Genomic DNA, 17,359 nt, shown 5'->3' with positions numbered 1-17,359 from the left:
AAATTCAAAAAATCAGAGCGCATCTCCCCCTCCAAAGGAACGTGGTGCATCGCCAGCAACAGAACAAAGCTGGACAGAAAATGATTTTGACGAGTTGAGAGAAGGCTTCAGTCGATCAAACTTCTCAGAGCTAAAGGAGGAACTATGTGCCCAGCGCAAAGAAACTAAAAACCTTGAAAAAAGAATGGATGAATGGATAACTAGAATAATCAATGCAGAGAAGACCTTAAAAGAACTGATAGAGATGAAAACCATAACACGAGAACGTGACAAATGCAAAAGCTTCAGTAACTGACTCGATCAACTAGAAGAAAGAGTGTCAGCGATTGAAGATCAAATGAATGAAATGAAGCGAGAAGAGAAGTGTAGAGAAAAAAGAGTAAAAAGAAATGAACAAAGCCTCCAAGAAGTATGGGATTATGTGAAAAGACCAAATCTACGTCTGATTGGTGTGCCTGAAAGTGATGGGGAAAACGGAACCAAGTTGGAAAACACTCTGCAGGATATCATCCAGGAGAACTTCCCCAACCTAGTAAGACAGGCCAACGTTCAAATTCAGGAAATACAGAGAACGCCACAAAGATACTCCTCGAGAAGAGCAACTCCAAGACACATAATTGTCAGATTCACCAAAGTTGAAATGAAGGAAAAAATGTTAAGGGCAGCCAGAGAGAAAGGTCGGGTTACCCACAAAGGGAAGCCCATCAGACTAACAGCAGATCTCTCGGCAGAAACTCTCCAAGCCAGAAGAGAGTGGGGGCCAATATTCAACATTCTTAAAGAAAAGAATTTTCAACCCAGAATTTCATATCCAGCCAAACTAAGTTTCATAAGTGAAGGAGAAATAAAATCCTTTACAGAAAAGCAAATGCTTAGAGATTTTGTCATCACCAGGCCTGCCCTGCAAGAGATCCTGAAGGAAGCACTAACCATGGAAAGGAACACCAGGTACCAGCCATTGCAAAGACATGTCAAAATGTAAAGTCCATCGATGCTAGGAAGAAACTGCATCAACTAGTGAGCAAAATAACCAGCTAATATCATAATGAGAGGATCAGGTTCACACATAACAATATTAACCTTACATGTAAATGGGCTAAATGGTCCAATTAAAAGACACAGACTGGCAAATTGGATAAAGAGTCAAGACTCATCAGTTTGCTGTATTCAGGAGACCCATCTCACATGCAGAGACACACATAGGCTCAAAATAAAGGGGTGGAGGAAGATCTACCAAGCAAATGGAAAACAAAAAAAAGCAGGGATTGCAATACTAGTCTCTGATAAAACAAACTTTAAACCATCAAAGATCTAAAGAGACAAAGAGGGCCATTACATAGTGGTAAAGGGATCAATTCATCAGGAAGAGCTAACTATCCTAAATATATATGCACCCAATACAGGAGCACCCAGATTCACAAAGCAAGTCCTTAGAGACTTACAAAGAGACTTAGACTCCCATACAATAATAATGGGAGACTTCAACACCCCACTGTCAACATTAGACAGATCAACGAGACAGAAAGTTAACAAGGATATCCAGGAATTGAACTCAACTGTGCACCAAGCAGGCCTAATAGACATCTACATAACTCTCCACCCCAAATCAACAGAATATACATTCTTCTTAGTACCACATCACACTTATTCCAAAATTGACCACATAGTTGGAAGGAAAGCACTCCTCAGCAAATGTAAAAGAACAGAAATTATAACAAACTGTCTCTCAGACCACAGTGCAATCAAACTAGAACTCAGGACTAAGAAACTCAATCAAAACCGCTCAGCTACATGGAAACTGAACAACCTGCTTCTGAATGACTACTGGGTACATAACGAAATGAAGGCAGAAATAAAGATGTTCTTTGAAACCAATGAGAATAAAGATACAAATACCAGAATCTCTGGGACACATTTAAAGCAGTGTGTAGAGGGAAATTTATAGCACTAAATGCCCACAAGAGAAAGCAGGAAAGATCTAAAGTTGATACCCTAACATCGCAATTAAAAGAACTAGAGAAGCAAGAGCAAACACATTCAAAAGCTAGCGAAGGCAAGAGATAACTAAGATCAGAGCAGAACTGAAGGAGATAGAGACATAAAAAACCCTCCAAAAAATCAGTGAATCCAGGAGCTGATTTTTTGAAAAGATCAACAAAATTGATAGACAGCTAGCAAGACTAATAAAGAAGAAAAGAGAGAAAAATTAAATAGACACAGTAAAAAAAATGATAAAGGGGATATCACCACTGACCCCACAGAAATACAAACTACCATCAGAGAATACTATAAACACCTCTATGCAAATAAACTAGAAAACCTAGAAGAAATGGATAATTTCCTGGACACTTACACTCTCCCAAGACTAAACCAGGAAGAAGTTGAATCCCCGAATAGACCAATAGCAGGCTCTGAAATTGAGGCAGTAATTAATAGCCTACCAACGAAAAAAAGTCCAGGACCAGACAGATTCACATCCGAATTCTACCAGAGGTATGAGGAGGAATTGGTACCATTCCTTCTGAAACTATTCCAATCAATAGAAAAAGAGGGACTCCTCCCTAACTCATTTTATGGGGCCAACATCATCCTGATACCAAAGCCTGACAGAGATACAACAAAAAAAGGAATTTTAGACCAATATCCCTGATGAACATCGATGCAAAAATCCTCAGTAAAATACTGGCAAACAGAATCCAGCAGCACATCAAAAAGCTTATCCACCATGATCAAGTGGTCTTCATCCCTGGGATGCAAGGCTGGTTCAACTTATGCAAATCAATAAATGTAATCCAGCATATAAACAGAACCAAAGACAAAAACCACATGATTGTTTCAATGGATGCAGAAAAGCCTTTGACAAAATTCAACAGCCCTTCATGCTAAAAACTCTCAATAAATTCGGTATTGATGGAACGTATCTCAAAATAATAAGAGCTATTTATGACAAACCCACAGCCAATATACTGAATGGGCAAAAACTGGAAGCATTCCCTTCGAAAACTGGCATAAGAAAGGGATGCCCTCTCTCACCACTCCTGTTCAACATAGTGTTGGAAGTTCTGGCCAGGGCAATCAGGCAAAAGAAAGAAATAAAGGGGTATTCAGTTAGGAAAAGAAGTCAAATTGTCCCTATTTGCAGATGACATGATTGTATGTTTAGAAAACCCCATTGTCTCAGCCCAAAATCTCCTTAAGCTGATAAGCAACTTCAGCAAAGTCTCAGGATACAAAATCAATGTGCAAAAATCACAAACATTCTTATACACCAGTAACAGACAAACAGAGAGCCAAATCATGAAGGAACTTCCATTCACAATAGCTTCAAAGAGAATAAAATACCTAGGAATCCAACTTACAAGGGATATAAAGAACCTCTTCAGGGAGAACTACAAACCACTGCTCAGTGAAATAAAAGAGGACACAAACAAATGGAAGAACATACCATGCTCATGGATAGGAAGAATCAGAATTGGAAAAAAACTACTTTAAAGTTCATATGGAACCAAAAAAGAGCCCACATAGCCAAGTCAATCCTAAGTCAAAAGAACAAAGCTGAAGGCATTACACTAACTGACTTCAAACTGTACTACAAGGCTACAGTAACCAAAACAGGATGGTACTGGTACCAACGCAGAAATACAGACCAATGGAACAGAACAGAGCCCTCAGAAATAATACCACACATCTAAAACCATCTGATCTTTGAGAAACCTGACAAAAACAAGAAATGGGGAAAGGATTCCCTATTTAATAAATAGTGCTGGGAAAACTGTCTAGCCATATGTAGAAAGCTGAAACTGGATCCCTTCCTTACATCTAATACAAAAATTAATTCAAGATGGATTAGAGACTTAAATGTTAGACCTAAAACCATAAAAACCCTAGAAGAAAACCTAGGTAATACCATTCAGGGCATAGGCATGGGCAAGGACTTCATGACTAAAACAGCAAAAGCAATGGCAACAAAAGCTAAAATAGACAAATGGGATCTAATTAAAGAGCTTCTGCACACCAAAGGAAACTACCATCAGAGTGAACAGGCAGCCTACAGAATGGGAGAAAATTTTTGCAATCTACTCATCTGACAAAGGGCTAATATCCAGAACCTACAAGGAACTCAAACAAATTTACAAGAAAAAAACAACCCCATCAAAAAGTGGGCAAAGGATATGAACAGACACTTGTCAAAAGAAGACATTCATACAGCCAACAGACACATGAAAAAATGCTCATCATCACTCGCCATCAGATAAATGCAAATCAAAACCACAATGAGATACCATCTCACACCAGTTAGAATGGCCATTATTAAAAAATCAGGAAACAACAGGTGCTGGAGAGGATGTGGAGAAATAGGAACACTGTTACACTGTTGGTGGGACTGTAAGCTAGTTCAACCATTGTGGAAGACAGTGTGGCAATTCCTCAAGGATCTAGAACTAGAAACACCATTTGACCCAGCCATCCCATTACTGGAGATATACCCAGAGGATTATAAGTCATGCTGCTATAAAGACACATGCACACGTATGTTTGTGGCGGCACTATTCACAATAGCAAAGACTTGGAATCAACCCACATGTCCATCAGTGACAGACTGGATTAAGAAAATGTGGCACATATACACCATGGAATACTATGCAGCCATAAAAAAGGATGAGTTCATATCCTTTGTAGGGACATGGATGCAGCTGGAAACCATCATTCTCAGCAAACTATTGCAAGAACAGAAAACCAAATACTGCATGTTCTCACTCATAGGTGGGAATTGAACAATGAGATCACTTGGACACAGGAAGGGGATTATCACACACTGGGTCCTATTGTGGGAGGAGAGGGGATGGATAGCATTAGGAGATATAACTAATGTAAATGATGAGTTAATGGGTGCAGCACACCAACATGGCACATGTATACATATGTAACCTACACGTTGTGCACATGTACCCTAGAACTTAAGGTATAATGAAAAAAAAATACAATATGCATTACCACATTTTATATATTTTTGATATCTCCTTATAAGTGTTTTCATTTGACACTGTATTTCTCAAATCCTATAATAAAAATATGCAAACTGTATATATATAAAGTATATATGTTATTAATGTTTTGCTATTTAAATTGCTTAAAGACTAAAGATATATAATTAATAGCTAGTGTTAAATTATTTGGTAATATTGTTTTTCTTTTCTTAAATTAAGCAATAGTTTAAAATATCTCCTTTGGTTATTCTGACGTTTCTTCTTGATAAAATAAAATGATACAGTCAACTTGATACCATTTGAACTCTTAGGCTAAAGGTGTCTTTAAGTTGATGCCCAATAGTATTTGCATACTTCCTCAGGTGGTAGAATCCTTTCCTTGTCTGTTATGAACTGTTTATGTTCCCTCAAAATTCATATGTTGAAGACTTAACTTCCAATGTGTGGTATTTGAAGATGGAGTCTTTAGAAGGTAACTAGGGGTAGATGAGGTCATGAGGGTGGGACCCTCATAATGGGATTAGTGCTGCTTATAAGAAGAGACTACAGAGAGCTTTCTCTCATTCTCGCTGTCTGTCTCTGCAACATGATCACACTGCAAAACAGGTGGCTGTCAGTGAGTCAGAAAAGGGAAAAGGATTCTTACCTGGAACCAAATTGTCAGGCATCTTGACCTTAGACTTTCCAGCCTCAAACTGTGAGAAATAAAGATCTGTTGTTTAAGCCACCCAACTTATGGTATTCCATTATAAAAGCCTGAACAGACTAAATCATCTACAGAATTACTTACTACCTTTGACATGCTCTATTCTGTATTAAGAATTGTGAAGTTAATATTAGATGTTGTTATTCTTATGTTTGAGTTGTCAATTTTTTTGGAAAGACAATGAAAAGACGTTTTTTTTTTTTTTCATTTAGAGATCATTTAGGCACCTGTTGTGTGGTGTGTATTTTAGAAGTGAAGGATAGTCACACAATGGGCCTTGCAAAGACAGACAAAGAGCTTCCTCTGTCTGGCCGACCTTACCTTGTTGAGTGTGAGAGTGACATAATACACATGATATTTTCAAATGTGTAAACTATTTGTGTTTACTATATGCTCAGTAGAAGTGAATCAAATATTGCAGGCAATATGATGAGCATTCTGAAGGGATTCATTTGTTTTCAGTTGATAACATTTTTTGATGTTTTACAAATTCATCATTTTTCATCTGACATGCCCTTCCTGGGAAGGAAATGTAATGTAAATTTACCTAAACATGTTGGGACCAAAGACCCATGAGTTATATACAGTTCTATGGATTATAGAATGATACCTACATTGCTGTATATATGCAATGGATATTAAAATCTGTTTTTGAATTTCATGACCCTTCCACACTGCCATATTAATTTGTGAAAAGCATATTGTATTTTCAGGCAGTCTGCCTTTGAAATTGCAGGGCTTAGGGCAATGATAAGTTCCGAGACCCATGACTCAGTTGGTGATTTGGTTTCCTCTGAGATGCATCTCTATTTTTTGTACTACCTTATTTATAGATACTTTCTCTCCTATTGTCTTCATCCTTTTTTTATATTCCTCTACTTTTAAAAATGATTCCCATGTATACATTCAGAATGGACAATATAGGAATATGAATATACATTGGGTTAATAGTGGCTAAAACCTAGTTCTATTTCATACATAGCTAACATGTGGTAAGCACTTACTGCCTGCACCACTCTAAACATCTTTTACATTATCTTATTCAGTCATCAAAACAACCCTATATTACTAATCACCATTTTACAGTTGAAGGAGTAGAGAGCTTGAGAGTTTAAATAACCAACAAGAATAGTAGTGCTAAGATAGAAACCCAAATTTAATCTCAAACACTATGCATATTGCTTAGTGAATGCTTAACAAAATGAAAGTTGTAAGATTTGGGACTATCAGAGATTCTTTTCTTCATACATTTTTAATAAACGGCAGGGAGTTACCCACTGTGCATAAAGGGAAAATTAGCCTTTGTACAGAGCTAGTAAAATGGGAAAAAAAGTAAGATAAGTTACTTGGAAAAGTAGAACAACCTAGGGGCTTAGAAACTGTGTCTAGGTGAAGAATGGAAGTACATTAAAAAAATTATTAGGTAAATGTAAGTCTTTGACCAGGACTGATTACTATGCATTTCTAAAATTTGTAGACTCTAAGGTTAATTGTATCTCAAATGTGAACCTAGGATGCAAAATAAAGCCACATTCTCTCTCTTCTGTTCTCTACCTAGCAGGAGATGGGCCATATCAGTTCTGAGCTTATTCAAGAACCAAAGGTACCTCTGTGAATTTCTAAGATATTAATTAAATCACTCTACAGTACTATGACTAATGAGAGACATGGAGAAGGGTTGGATAATTGGCTGAGACTGGGGCTTTTACACAAGAGACTGTTAAGCAAATAAACTGAAACATTTAGTTCTCCACTGACCAGCCTTTGTTAGATTGTTATCTGGATAAGGCAATGAATACTCATCAAAAACATTAATCGATAGATATTTCTGTTTTTCTGTTAGCTGAGAATATTTATTGATAAAAAATTGGCGGCACAGTACAATGTTATATTGAAATCAAAGTATTTATGCCCAATTATGAAAGAAATGGGAAAAACATGTTTATTATTATTGTTTACTTGATGCACTGGAAAGTAGGAAATAACTTATAGAGAACTCAGAATAAGCCATTAAAGAAAAATTTAAGCATAATTTAAATAAGACAAAACTTAATTTATCATCTTAAGCATGTAAGTACAAAATGTCAGCAACATGCGTATCGTTTTAATAGCTCAGAATTATAGTAAGTAATTACCAGTATTGAATAGGAAAAATTTGTTTATAACTTCAAATGCTAAGGATAAAGGAAGCTTAATGGTATACTATGTTTGGATAATTACTATTGTGATGTAAAACAAAACCACATGTTAAGAAAGAAGACATGTTGGTCAAGTGGCTTCTTGCAATTGGAATTCAAACTCTTGAATAATACCGAAGCTCCAATGTTTTAGGCCTAAGATTTGGTGATTTTATTTGTGACATGAAGGCCTGTGATTGTAATCAATACAGGCTTCTCTTTTTTGCCCTCAGTGGTAATACAGAAAAACTCTCTTTAGATGTGTAATTCTAGTTTGTATGTTTCAGCATTCCACTGCTTCATAGAATAGTGTTAACAGACCAAACAGTGACAGTATATAACTCTCACTTGATTTAATTTATACTTGGCCCTGGATAATATTCTATCATTTCTTAAACTAAGTAAAATTAGTACAGTTAAATTTTTTTCTGATTTTGTTTTTCTGCCTTTAGAATAACCAGTATTTCTTTATTGTGTTACTGAAAATGTTTGGTAAAGTCAAAGGTCACATTCTTTGATGAGAGAAAAATCTCCCTGTATAAGTAATATACCCTGTATCTGAAAGGGTTAATGGGCTGCTTAAAGTGCTCAATTTATCCAGAGAGGGGACCCTGTGACCTGTTGGAATCTGGCTTTGGCCATTTCTTAGGAAAAATGCAATTTAGAACTCTCCTGTATTATCTGCCAGCTGCTTAGTTATTGATGATATTGACTTTTAGTTTTTGAAAGTCTTGCTTTGGAAAATTATTTTTAACAGCTCTGAACCACTCATGTCTTGTATTTTTATTTTATATCACATTTCATTTGGGATATTATTAAGCCAAATCTTTGGTAACCGTTTTCCACAATCCAATTTATTTTTACCCAAGATCCATTGAATTCAACTCACTGCCTTTTTGCAAAAGGTTAACCCAATATTTCATGTTATGTTATGCTTTCTACTTATGCTATGTGAAAGAAAAGTAGCTGTGATAAGTAGCCAATAAATTACATTCAGAATGTTTATTCTCAAAAGTTATATTACTATGCTGACATAGATAAACATGATCATTTATCACAATATGGATTATGGAAATGAAAACTAAAATAAATGCAGCCATCTTTCTTGCATGTTACCTGGTTGGCTTGCTTTAAATGTTACAATAACTACTTTAAAAAAATGTATCTTTGTATTTCTCAATTTGAATTAATAGATGAAGTTAGCAATGGTTGAAAGCTGAATAGATAAGCAAACATTATATTCTGGAATAAGAAAATGTTTTCACTTTTTTCTATAAGCATGAGATTACTTGAATCTTCTAATATTGGCTTTGTAAAATAGGTTGTTTTAGTATTATTTCATCATAAGGAATATACCATTTAAAATTACAGCTTTATTGTATATTTTTCTTCAAAAAGACACAGATATCTAACTTGAGAGACTGAAGAAATATGATTTCTGTAATATTTAGGAGTTACTAAAAATAATCTTGTTACATTTATATTGAGCTAATAAAGGAAGTTTTAGTGCTGTTTATTAGAGTGGATAAAGTATGTGGCTAAATCGACTGAATGTAGAATTTTAATAGGATTTTATTTTTGGTAACAGCTTTATTGATATATGAAGTTCACAAATCAATAATTCACCAATGTAAAATATAGAATTCAAAGTATTTTTTGGTGTATTCAGAGTTATGCCAATATAACCATAATAGGTTTCTTCACTCCAAGAAGAAATCATATCCTTTTTATAGTAGCTGTCTCATTTCTCCCTAATCTGCCAGCCTGAACAATCACTAATAGACTTTTTATCTCTATAGATTTGCTTATTCTGGGCATTTTATATAAATGGTATCATACAATATGTCATATTTTGTAGCTAACATCTTTTACTTAGCATAATGTTTATAATATTCATCATATTGTTTTTGAATTTCCCAAATTTCTTTCTGTTCTTGATATCTAATTCCATTCCAATGAAGAGGGAGAACTATTTTGTATGATTTAATATTTTTAAGTTAGTGGAGACATTGTTTTCATTTAGCATACAGTATATCCTGGAGAAGATTCCATATAGAGTTGAGAAGAATGTGTATTTTGCTCTTTTAAAGTGTTATGTGGATGTCTGTTAGGTCTTGTTGATTTATAGTTGTTGTTCAAGTCTTCTGTTTGCTTTTTGGTCTCCTGCCTAGTTGTTCTATCCATTATTTAATGTAGAGTATTGAAGTCTTTAATTAGTATTGTTTAAAGGTTTGTTTCCCTTCAAACTTGTTTGTATTTTGGGCCTTGTTGTTAGGCACATATATGTTTATAATTGTTATATTTTCCTGGTAGATTGAGCCTTTATTGTGATAAAATGTTCCTCTTTATTTCTAGTAAATTTTTTTGTTTCTTTAAAACTTTGTTGTTGTGATGTTAGTATGGGTACTGTAGCTTTCATGCTGCTGCTATTTGCATGATATGTCATTTTCCATCTTTTACTTTCAACATATTTGTGTCATTGAATTTAAAGTGTGTCTCCTAAAGACAGCACATAGTTGCATCTTGCTTTTTATCTAGTCTGACAGTATACATTTATACTGTCTATTATAATTTCATAATTACCTGTACTTTACTGTTGACCTTTGTTTTTTTCATGTGAATAGGAAGTTATGGTTACTTTCTGCCTGAAGAACTTCCTTTAATTTTATTTTTTTCACTATTTATTTATTTATTTATTTATTTATTTATAGATGGAGTTTCACTCTTGTTGCCTAGGCTGCAGTGCAGTGGTGCAGTCTCGGCTCATTGTTACCTCCACCTCTGGAGTTCAAGTGATTCTCCTGCCTCAGCCTCCTAAGTAGCTGGGATTACAGGCACCTGCCACCATGCCTGGCTAATTTTTGTATTTGTAGTAGAGTCGGGGTTTCACCATGTTGGCCAGGCTGGTCTTGAACTCCTGACCTCAGTGATCCATCTGCCTTGGACTCCCAAAGTGTTGGGATTACAGGCATGAGCCATCATGCCTGGCCAAGAACTTCCTTTAGTAATTCTTATAAGTCGCATCTGCTAATAGCAAATTATCGCATTGTTTGTTTTTCTGGGAATGGCTTTATTTTACCTTTATTTTTTGAAAGATAGTTTTGTTGGGTATAGGAGTCGTGGTTTACATTTTTTATCTTTTAGTACTGTATATGTCTTATCCCACTTCCTGGTCTCTGTGGTTGATAATGAGAAATTCACTGTTAAACTTATTGAAATTCTTTTGTACATGATGAATTATTTTTTCTTTTGCTATACTCAAGATTTTCTTTTTGGCATTGACTTTCAGCACTTTTACTAATGTTCTTAGTGTGGATCTCTTTACATTTAGCATACTTCACATTCATTGAGCTTCCTGAAGGTATAGTTTAATATTTTCTTCTGCTTTATAAAAAAATTAAATTGGGCAAATTTTAAGCTGGTATAACTTCTGTGTTTTCTCCTCCTTTGTCTTTTCTTCTTCAGGCAGTCCCATTACAGTATTTTGGTTTGCTCAGTGGTGTATCACATATCATTGAGGCTCTGTTAATTTTTCTTTATTCTTTTTCTCTTTGATCTTCAGATTGTCTTCAAGATTCTTTCTTGATCTGTCTTTAAGTTTGCTGATTCTTTCTTCTGCTAGTTCAAATCTACTATTGAACTCTAGTGAATGTTTCATATTAGCTATTGTATTTTTCAAGTCCAGAATGCCTGCTTGTTGTTTTTGTTAAAATGATTTAAATAATTTATATCTCTGTATGGATATTCTGTACTCTCTAAGACATTGTCAACATACTTTCCTTGTAATGGCTGGTTTGAAGTGTGCATTAGTTATCATGCTGCTATAAAGAACTGCCTGTGACTGCGTAGTTTATAAAGCAAAGTAGTTTAACTGCCTCACAGTTCTGCATGTCTGGGGAGGCCTCAGGAAACTTACAATCATGGCAGAAGGGGAAGCAAACACGTCCTTCTTCACATGACAGCAGGAAGGAGTGCTTACCAAAGACGGAAAAGCCGCTTATAAAACCATCACATATAGTGAGAACTCACTCAGTACCATGAGAACAGCAGTTTGGGGGTAACCGGCCCCATGATTCAATCACCTCCCACCGGGTCCCTCCCATGACCACATGGGGATTATGGGAACTACAATTCAAGATGAGATTTGGGTGGAGACACAGCTAAACCGTATCAAAGTGTTAAATTTGACACGTGGGCCCTATTAATGGGTGTTACTGTTGTCTGCTTTTTTTGTGTGTCTATATGGATAACACAATTCTGTTTCTCTGCATGACTCATACTTTTATAAGTTGAAGACAGAACATCTTACATAATGTAGCTATTCTTGCTGGACATTAACTCCCTTCTAGAGGAGGGTGACTTGTTATTGGCGACTGGATATCCTTTTTTTTTTTTTTTTTTTTTTTTTTTTTTTTTTTGTGCAGAGTCTCACTTTGCTACCCAGGCTGGAGTAAAGTGGTATGGTCACAGCTCACTGCATCTTTGACCTCCCAGGCTCAGGTGATCCTCCTGATTCAGCCTTCTGAGTAGCTGAGACCACAGGCAATATGCCACCATGCCTGGGTAATTTTTGTATTTTTTGTAGACATGGGGATTCACCGTGTTGCCCAGGCTGGTCTTGAACTCCTCAAGCCATCCACTTGCCTCATCCTCTCAAAGTGCTGGCATTACAGGCATGACCCACTATGCCTGGCCTGGATATGCTATTTAGGGATGTACGTTTTCCTCTAGTATGAAACACTGATATCATTCTCACAGGGTGCAGCCTTGGATATGTGTAGTCATTCTTGGGTGTCCATGGTTTTATCGGGTGTCTCTTTGCCTTTTTCTGTGATCTCTCTCTTAAGTTGTCTGCCTGTATTAATGTCACACCCAGATCTTAGTTCCAATGGCTTCTGGTTGATTTCTTTATTACTTTTGCTGTGGAATATGAATTGTTCCACAGTGTGATTCAGTTAAATTTGGGCCCTTTTTCAGTGGTAGTTTTTGAAGTGAGTCCTTGAGGTTTTTTGTAACTCCGGGAGAACTCATCTTATATTTCCTTCCCTGGTTTTCCCTTATGAACTCTCTGCCTTATGGTTTAGTTTATTGTTTTCAGGAAGCTACCTCCCTCTTCTTAATTGTTTGACATGAAGGTTTTTATTGTGTGTAAGAGTACTCTTAGGTTTGAACTTCTCTGCATACAGGTTCAAATAAAGTCAGTTCCTTTGGGGGGACCTTTCTGTTCTTATGACTTGAGTGTTCTGGGAAAAATTCTCTGGGCCACTGCTCCAGAGCTGAGGGTAGTGACAATGGTCCACTTCTCTCAGAGTTATATTTCTGCTTTTATGAGCAAGGTGCTAGGTATAGGCAATAGCCTCTAGTTCTCTCAGCTTGCTGTGCCTCGTGTGCAAACTCTATCCAGTAAGTGAGGTGAGACAAGGATAATCAGGGCCCTGGTGTTTTTGGCTTGATATTCCTGAGGTAAAACCTTAGCTCTTTGAGTGGAGGCTGGATGGAGTAACAGAACTCTGGACCTGTCAGCTGCACTTTCGTCTCAGCTGCACTCAGTTGCAGTTTTGTCTCTGTGTAGAATGGGGGAGAGAGAAAATGAGAAATGCTGGCATCTTACCCCTGCCTGGGAGATACCGTAGCCCTCAACTGGTGGCTGGGGTGGAGCGAGCTCTGTGTTTTGAGCTATACCCATCTGAGGTAGAATGACTGTCACACTGGACTGAAATGGTGTGGGTTATACTTCAGATGCCATAGACCTTCACTCCTCTTACCAGTTTTAGTTGGTTTTCATGTATTATTATTTCTTCATTTCCTGTTTGCCTTAAGGCAAATTTCCAGAGACTTTAAAGGGTTTTTATTTTTACTATTTTTGCAGTTATATTTATTTTTATGGGTGTCAGTCTGCAGAGGTCCTTACTCTAACATTCCAGAGGTGACTTCTTAATGGTCATATTTACTGGCTTGCTCAAAACAGGGTTTGAAATTAATTTTTCATTGAGCTACTCAGGTACAAATTGATATTATTTAAACATGTGGTTAAAAATGTTTCCTACCTTATATCTCAAAAAGTGACTTTTAAATATAGGCCTCATCTTTGGATCTGGTTCAATATAAGTCCCATACTCAGATGAACAGAATTCCAATTCAATTCTTTTTGCATATAAACTGTGAGATCTTAAGCAGGTTACTTAACCACCCTCAATTTATTTGCTCATCCTAAGTATTGAGATAGTAGTAGCTGTTTGTAAGTTAAATTACATAATGGATGTGAAAGCTTTTGAACTTTTAAACTCTAAAAACTTAAAACACAGAGGATTGTTATTACCACTTTAAATCAAATGCCGAATGAAATGAAGTGACTTTTTCTGATTTTATTCTTGTCTACGAATACTAAGTATAACATTTATTTTAGAAAGTCATTTATGATTTTTAAATTCTTCATATTAGCATGTGATACTCTTATAAAATCGGCTAAGATATCACCTAGAAAATGATTACTCTCGATATGTTGATTGTGGAATTTCAATAGTAGAGGGGGAAAATAACATTTTTAGCTTGTGTCTGGTATTAATAGTATAATTATTTTATCTGTCCATTTATTTTGGTCTTTTTGATAGTTCTCTGTGGATCTCAATAAGAGTTCATTTTTATATGTGAAAATGATGAACATGATCCAATAATTTTTAAAGAATCATGGAATCTAGATTTGGAAGGTGATCTTGGATTTGGTCAAATCTAGTAGGAATTGCATTCTTAGGTCCCCTGTCAAATTCTTACCTATCCCCTACATGAACAAATCATGGACAGAGGATTACTGTTGCACATAGCCGCTGGATTCCATTTTCACTACACTTCAATTTTTAGGGTGTTGGTAGTTTAGAAAACATGTTGTATCATGCTTTTCATTTATTCTTTACTTCCGATTCAGGTGTTGCTGTATTTTGCATGTGAGGAAATCAAAGATCAAAAAGATCAATGGTTTACTCAAAGTTATAAGACTACTAGGAATTAAAAATTAGATTCATGATTTTTGAATCACTATTTTACAGGAATAAGCATATGCTACCTACCTGGTGCTGTATATCATAAACTGAAAGATTTTTAAAAAGTCAGGAATCCCTCAGCTCAAAACATGCACAGTTCAGAAGGGAAGAAAAATTCTTAAAGCAGCAGTTACTGTTTAGATTGGAATACTGTGGTAGAGATGTTTCAGTGATCTGGAACAGAAAATGGATCTAGATTATTTAGGGGTAACTTCATGGAAGAAGACGACTTTTGAAACGAACATCATTTAAAATGACTGCAGTAATGTCAGCTAGAATGATTTCTAATGCAATCTCAGCTGTCACTTTTTAATGTATATCTGAATCCAAATCTTCCTCCATTAATTTTCACAGCGTTGGTTCTGTATTAATACAAAACAAATTAAATCTCTCTTCCGTGTGAAAGCTCTTCACCTACTGAAATACACTGTGTCTCTCCCAGATCTTTTCTCCAGGCTTTTCTTCAGCTGTTGCATCTAACTTTTCAACACGTAACCATTATTGAAAGATGGTAGGTAATAATGTTAATTTGGTTAAACAGAAGCATTTGCTGCTACCATGGTTTCTCCTCTCTGGTGAAACAACAGTATGTTGTTCATTGTTATTGTTGATATTTATTTGTTTTTCGTGAAGAATTTTTTTTCTGGTCAAGAATTGCTTCTGTCTAATTAGAAAATATAATAGACATTACTTCATTCATATTTTGCCCAGTATTAGTCTATTAATGTAAGCTATTTGAGATCCATGCAACATTTTAAACATATATTTTAGCTTTTTATCAATGTATAATGATATACATTGATATAATGATATCATTATATCAATGATAACATTATTAGATTTTTTCCTAAGAAAAGTATATCTTCTCACTTTTTCCATGTAAATTTTCATTGTATTAGGATTTTCCCATACTGAACTTTTTTTTTTAAAACCAAATATAGGATTTCTCACTTGATTTTATTAAGCACGATCTTGCAAATTTGGGGTGATTCTTCTGATTTACATATAATCTTTGTGTGTGTGTGTGTGTGTGTGTGATTCCTAAGTTTTCTTTCCTAGCTCACCCTTTCTTTAGGGGCCTGTAGGAGGAAATCCTAGATAAAGTTTGATTTCTAAAAATGCCACCAGACAAGGTGGCTCATGCCTGTAATCCCAGCACTTTGGGAGGCTGAGGCAGGTGGATCACTTGAGTCTAGGAGTTCAAGACCAGCCTGGGCAACATGGCAAAATCTCATGTCTACTAAAAATACAAAAATTAGCCAGGGGTGGTAGCATGCACCTGTAGTCCGAGCTACTCGGGAGGATAAGGTGGGAGGATTGCCTGAGCCTGGAAGGCAGAGGTTGCAGTGAGCTGAGATTGTACCACTGCACTCCAGCCTGGGTGACAAAGTGAGAGAGACCCTGTCTCAAAATAAAAAATAAAATAAAATAAAAATAAGTTTAAATGAATGCCAACATATTTCTGTGTATTTACACATTGTTTATGCTATCTTTAGAGCATCCTGGCTTTAAATCCTCGAACACAAACTCATGCAACTCTGCGTTCCACTTCGGCCAAGAAATTAGACAAGAAACATTGGAAAAGAAATCCTGATAAGAACTGCTTTGTAAGTACCACAGATACACTATTTCATGCTGAAAATTATCTCACTCCACACATTGTAAGACAAGATTTTACATGCACTTAGAAATACAATTAGGTATTAAAGTACAGCTGTGATTTAAAAAATATTTTAAATATTTAATATTTGAACAAGTTTGAAAGTGTATTTTTAATTACATTGCTTTAAAAAAATCTCCTGAAAACAAATTATATGCAGGTTGAGTAACCGAAATATGAAAATTCAAAAAACCCAAATCTGAAACAATTCTGGTGTTAAGCATTTTCGATAAGAGATATGCAACCTGTAAATTTAGTTTGGTGCCAAAATTTCTTTTCTCAAAATCTTTAAAATTAGTCTCAAAATTGTTTTGCCTGTTGACACAATGATACAGAAGGGTTTTCATATTAATGATATAGGCTAAATGAAGGAAGTTATAGATACACTGGTATCTGTGGACTTTAAAAATACACTCTTACAGAATATATGAACATTAGATGTTCTATGAACATCTAATAATATGAACACCTAATATTTCTAGGTGAGGTACAGGAGCAAAACAGCATTTCTCTGAGATTACTGCTAGAACTTTGTTTAACTGTATCTAGAAGGTGATTATAGAGCTGGAACTGTGAGACCATAGATGGGATATAAGTACAACCTTAAAGGCGATGTTAGAAATTCCATCTTAAGGTTATATACATTTTTAAATTTTGAAAGAAATGCCTTTTTACCTGATTTCCCCAAGTTAATTTACCCCAAATTAATATTCCCAAATTAATGAGTGAGACAGTAGTATTAGCTTAACATTAGCTCTATTGGAACTTTGTATATACTTTCTTATAGAATG

At 35.6% G+C, this 17,359-nt stretch overlaps 1 protein-coding gene across 3 annotated transcripts in view; it reads left to right on the top strand.

The window, feature by feature from the left end:
• The window catches only part of DPYD (dihydropyrimidine dehydrogenase), an 861,482-nt gene that overhangs the window by 28,814 nt on the left and 815,309 nt on the right, over window positions 1-17,359 (top strand). For all 3 annotated transcript variants that reach the window (XM_050807345.1, XM_050807361.1, XM_050807352.1), the window contains one exon: window positions 16,405-16,515. In XM_050807345.1, coding sequence (XP_050663302.1) covers window positions 16,405-16,515 — 111 coding nt within the window. The remainder of the gene's footprint in view (window positions 1-16,404; window positions 16,516-17,359) is intronic.

The sequence above is a fragment of the Macaca thibetana genome, chromosome 1 (assembly GCF_024542745.1).
Source record: "Macaca thibetana thibetana isolate TM-01 chromosome 1, ASM2454274v1, whole genome shotgun sequence".
Lineage (NCBI taxonomy): Eukaryota > Metazoa > Chordata > Mammalia > Primates > Cercopithecidae > Macaca > Macaca thibetana.
Note: the sequence above shows the minus strand (reverse complement) of the source record. Positions and strands in the feature narration are given on the sequence as shown.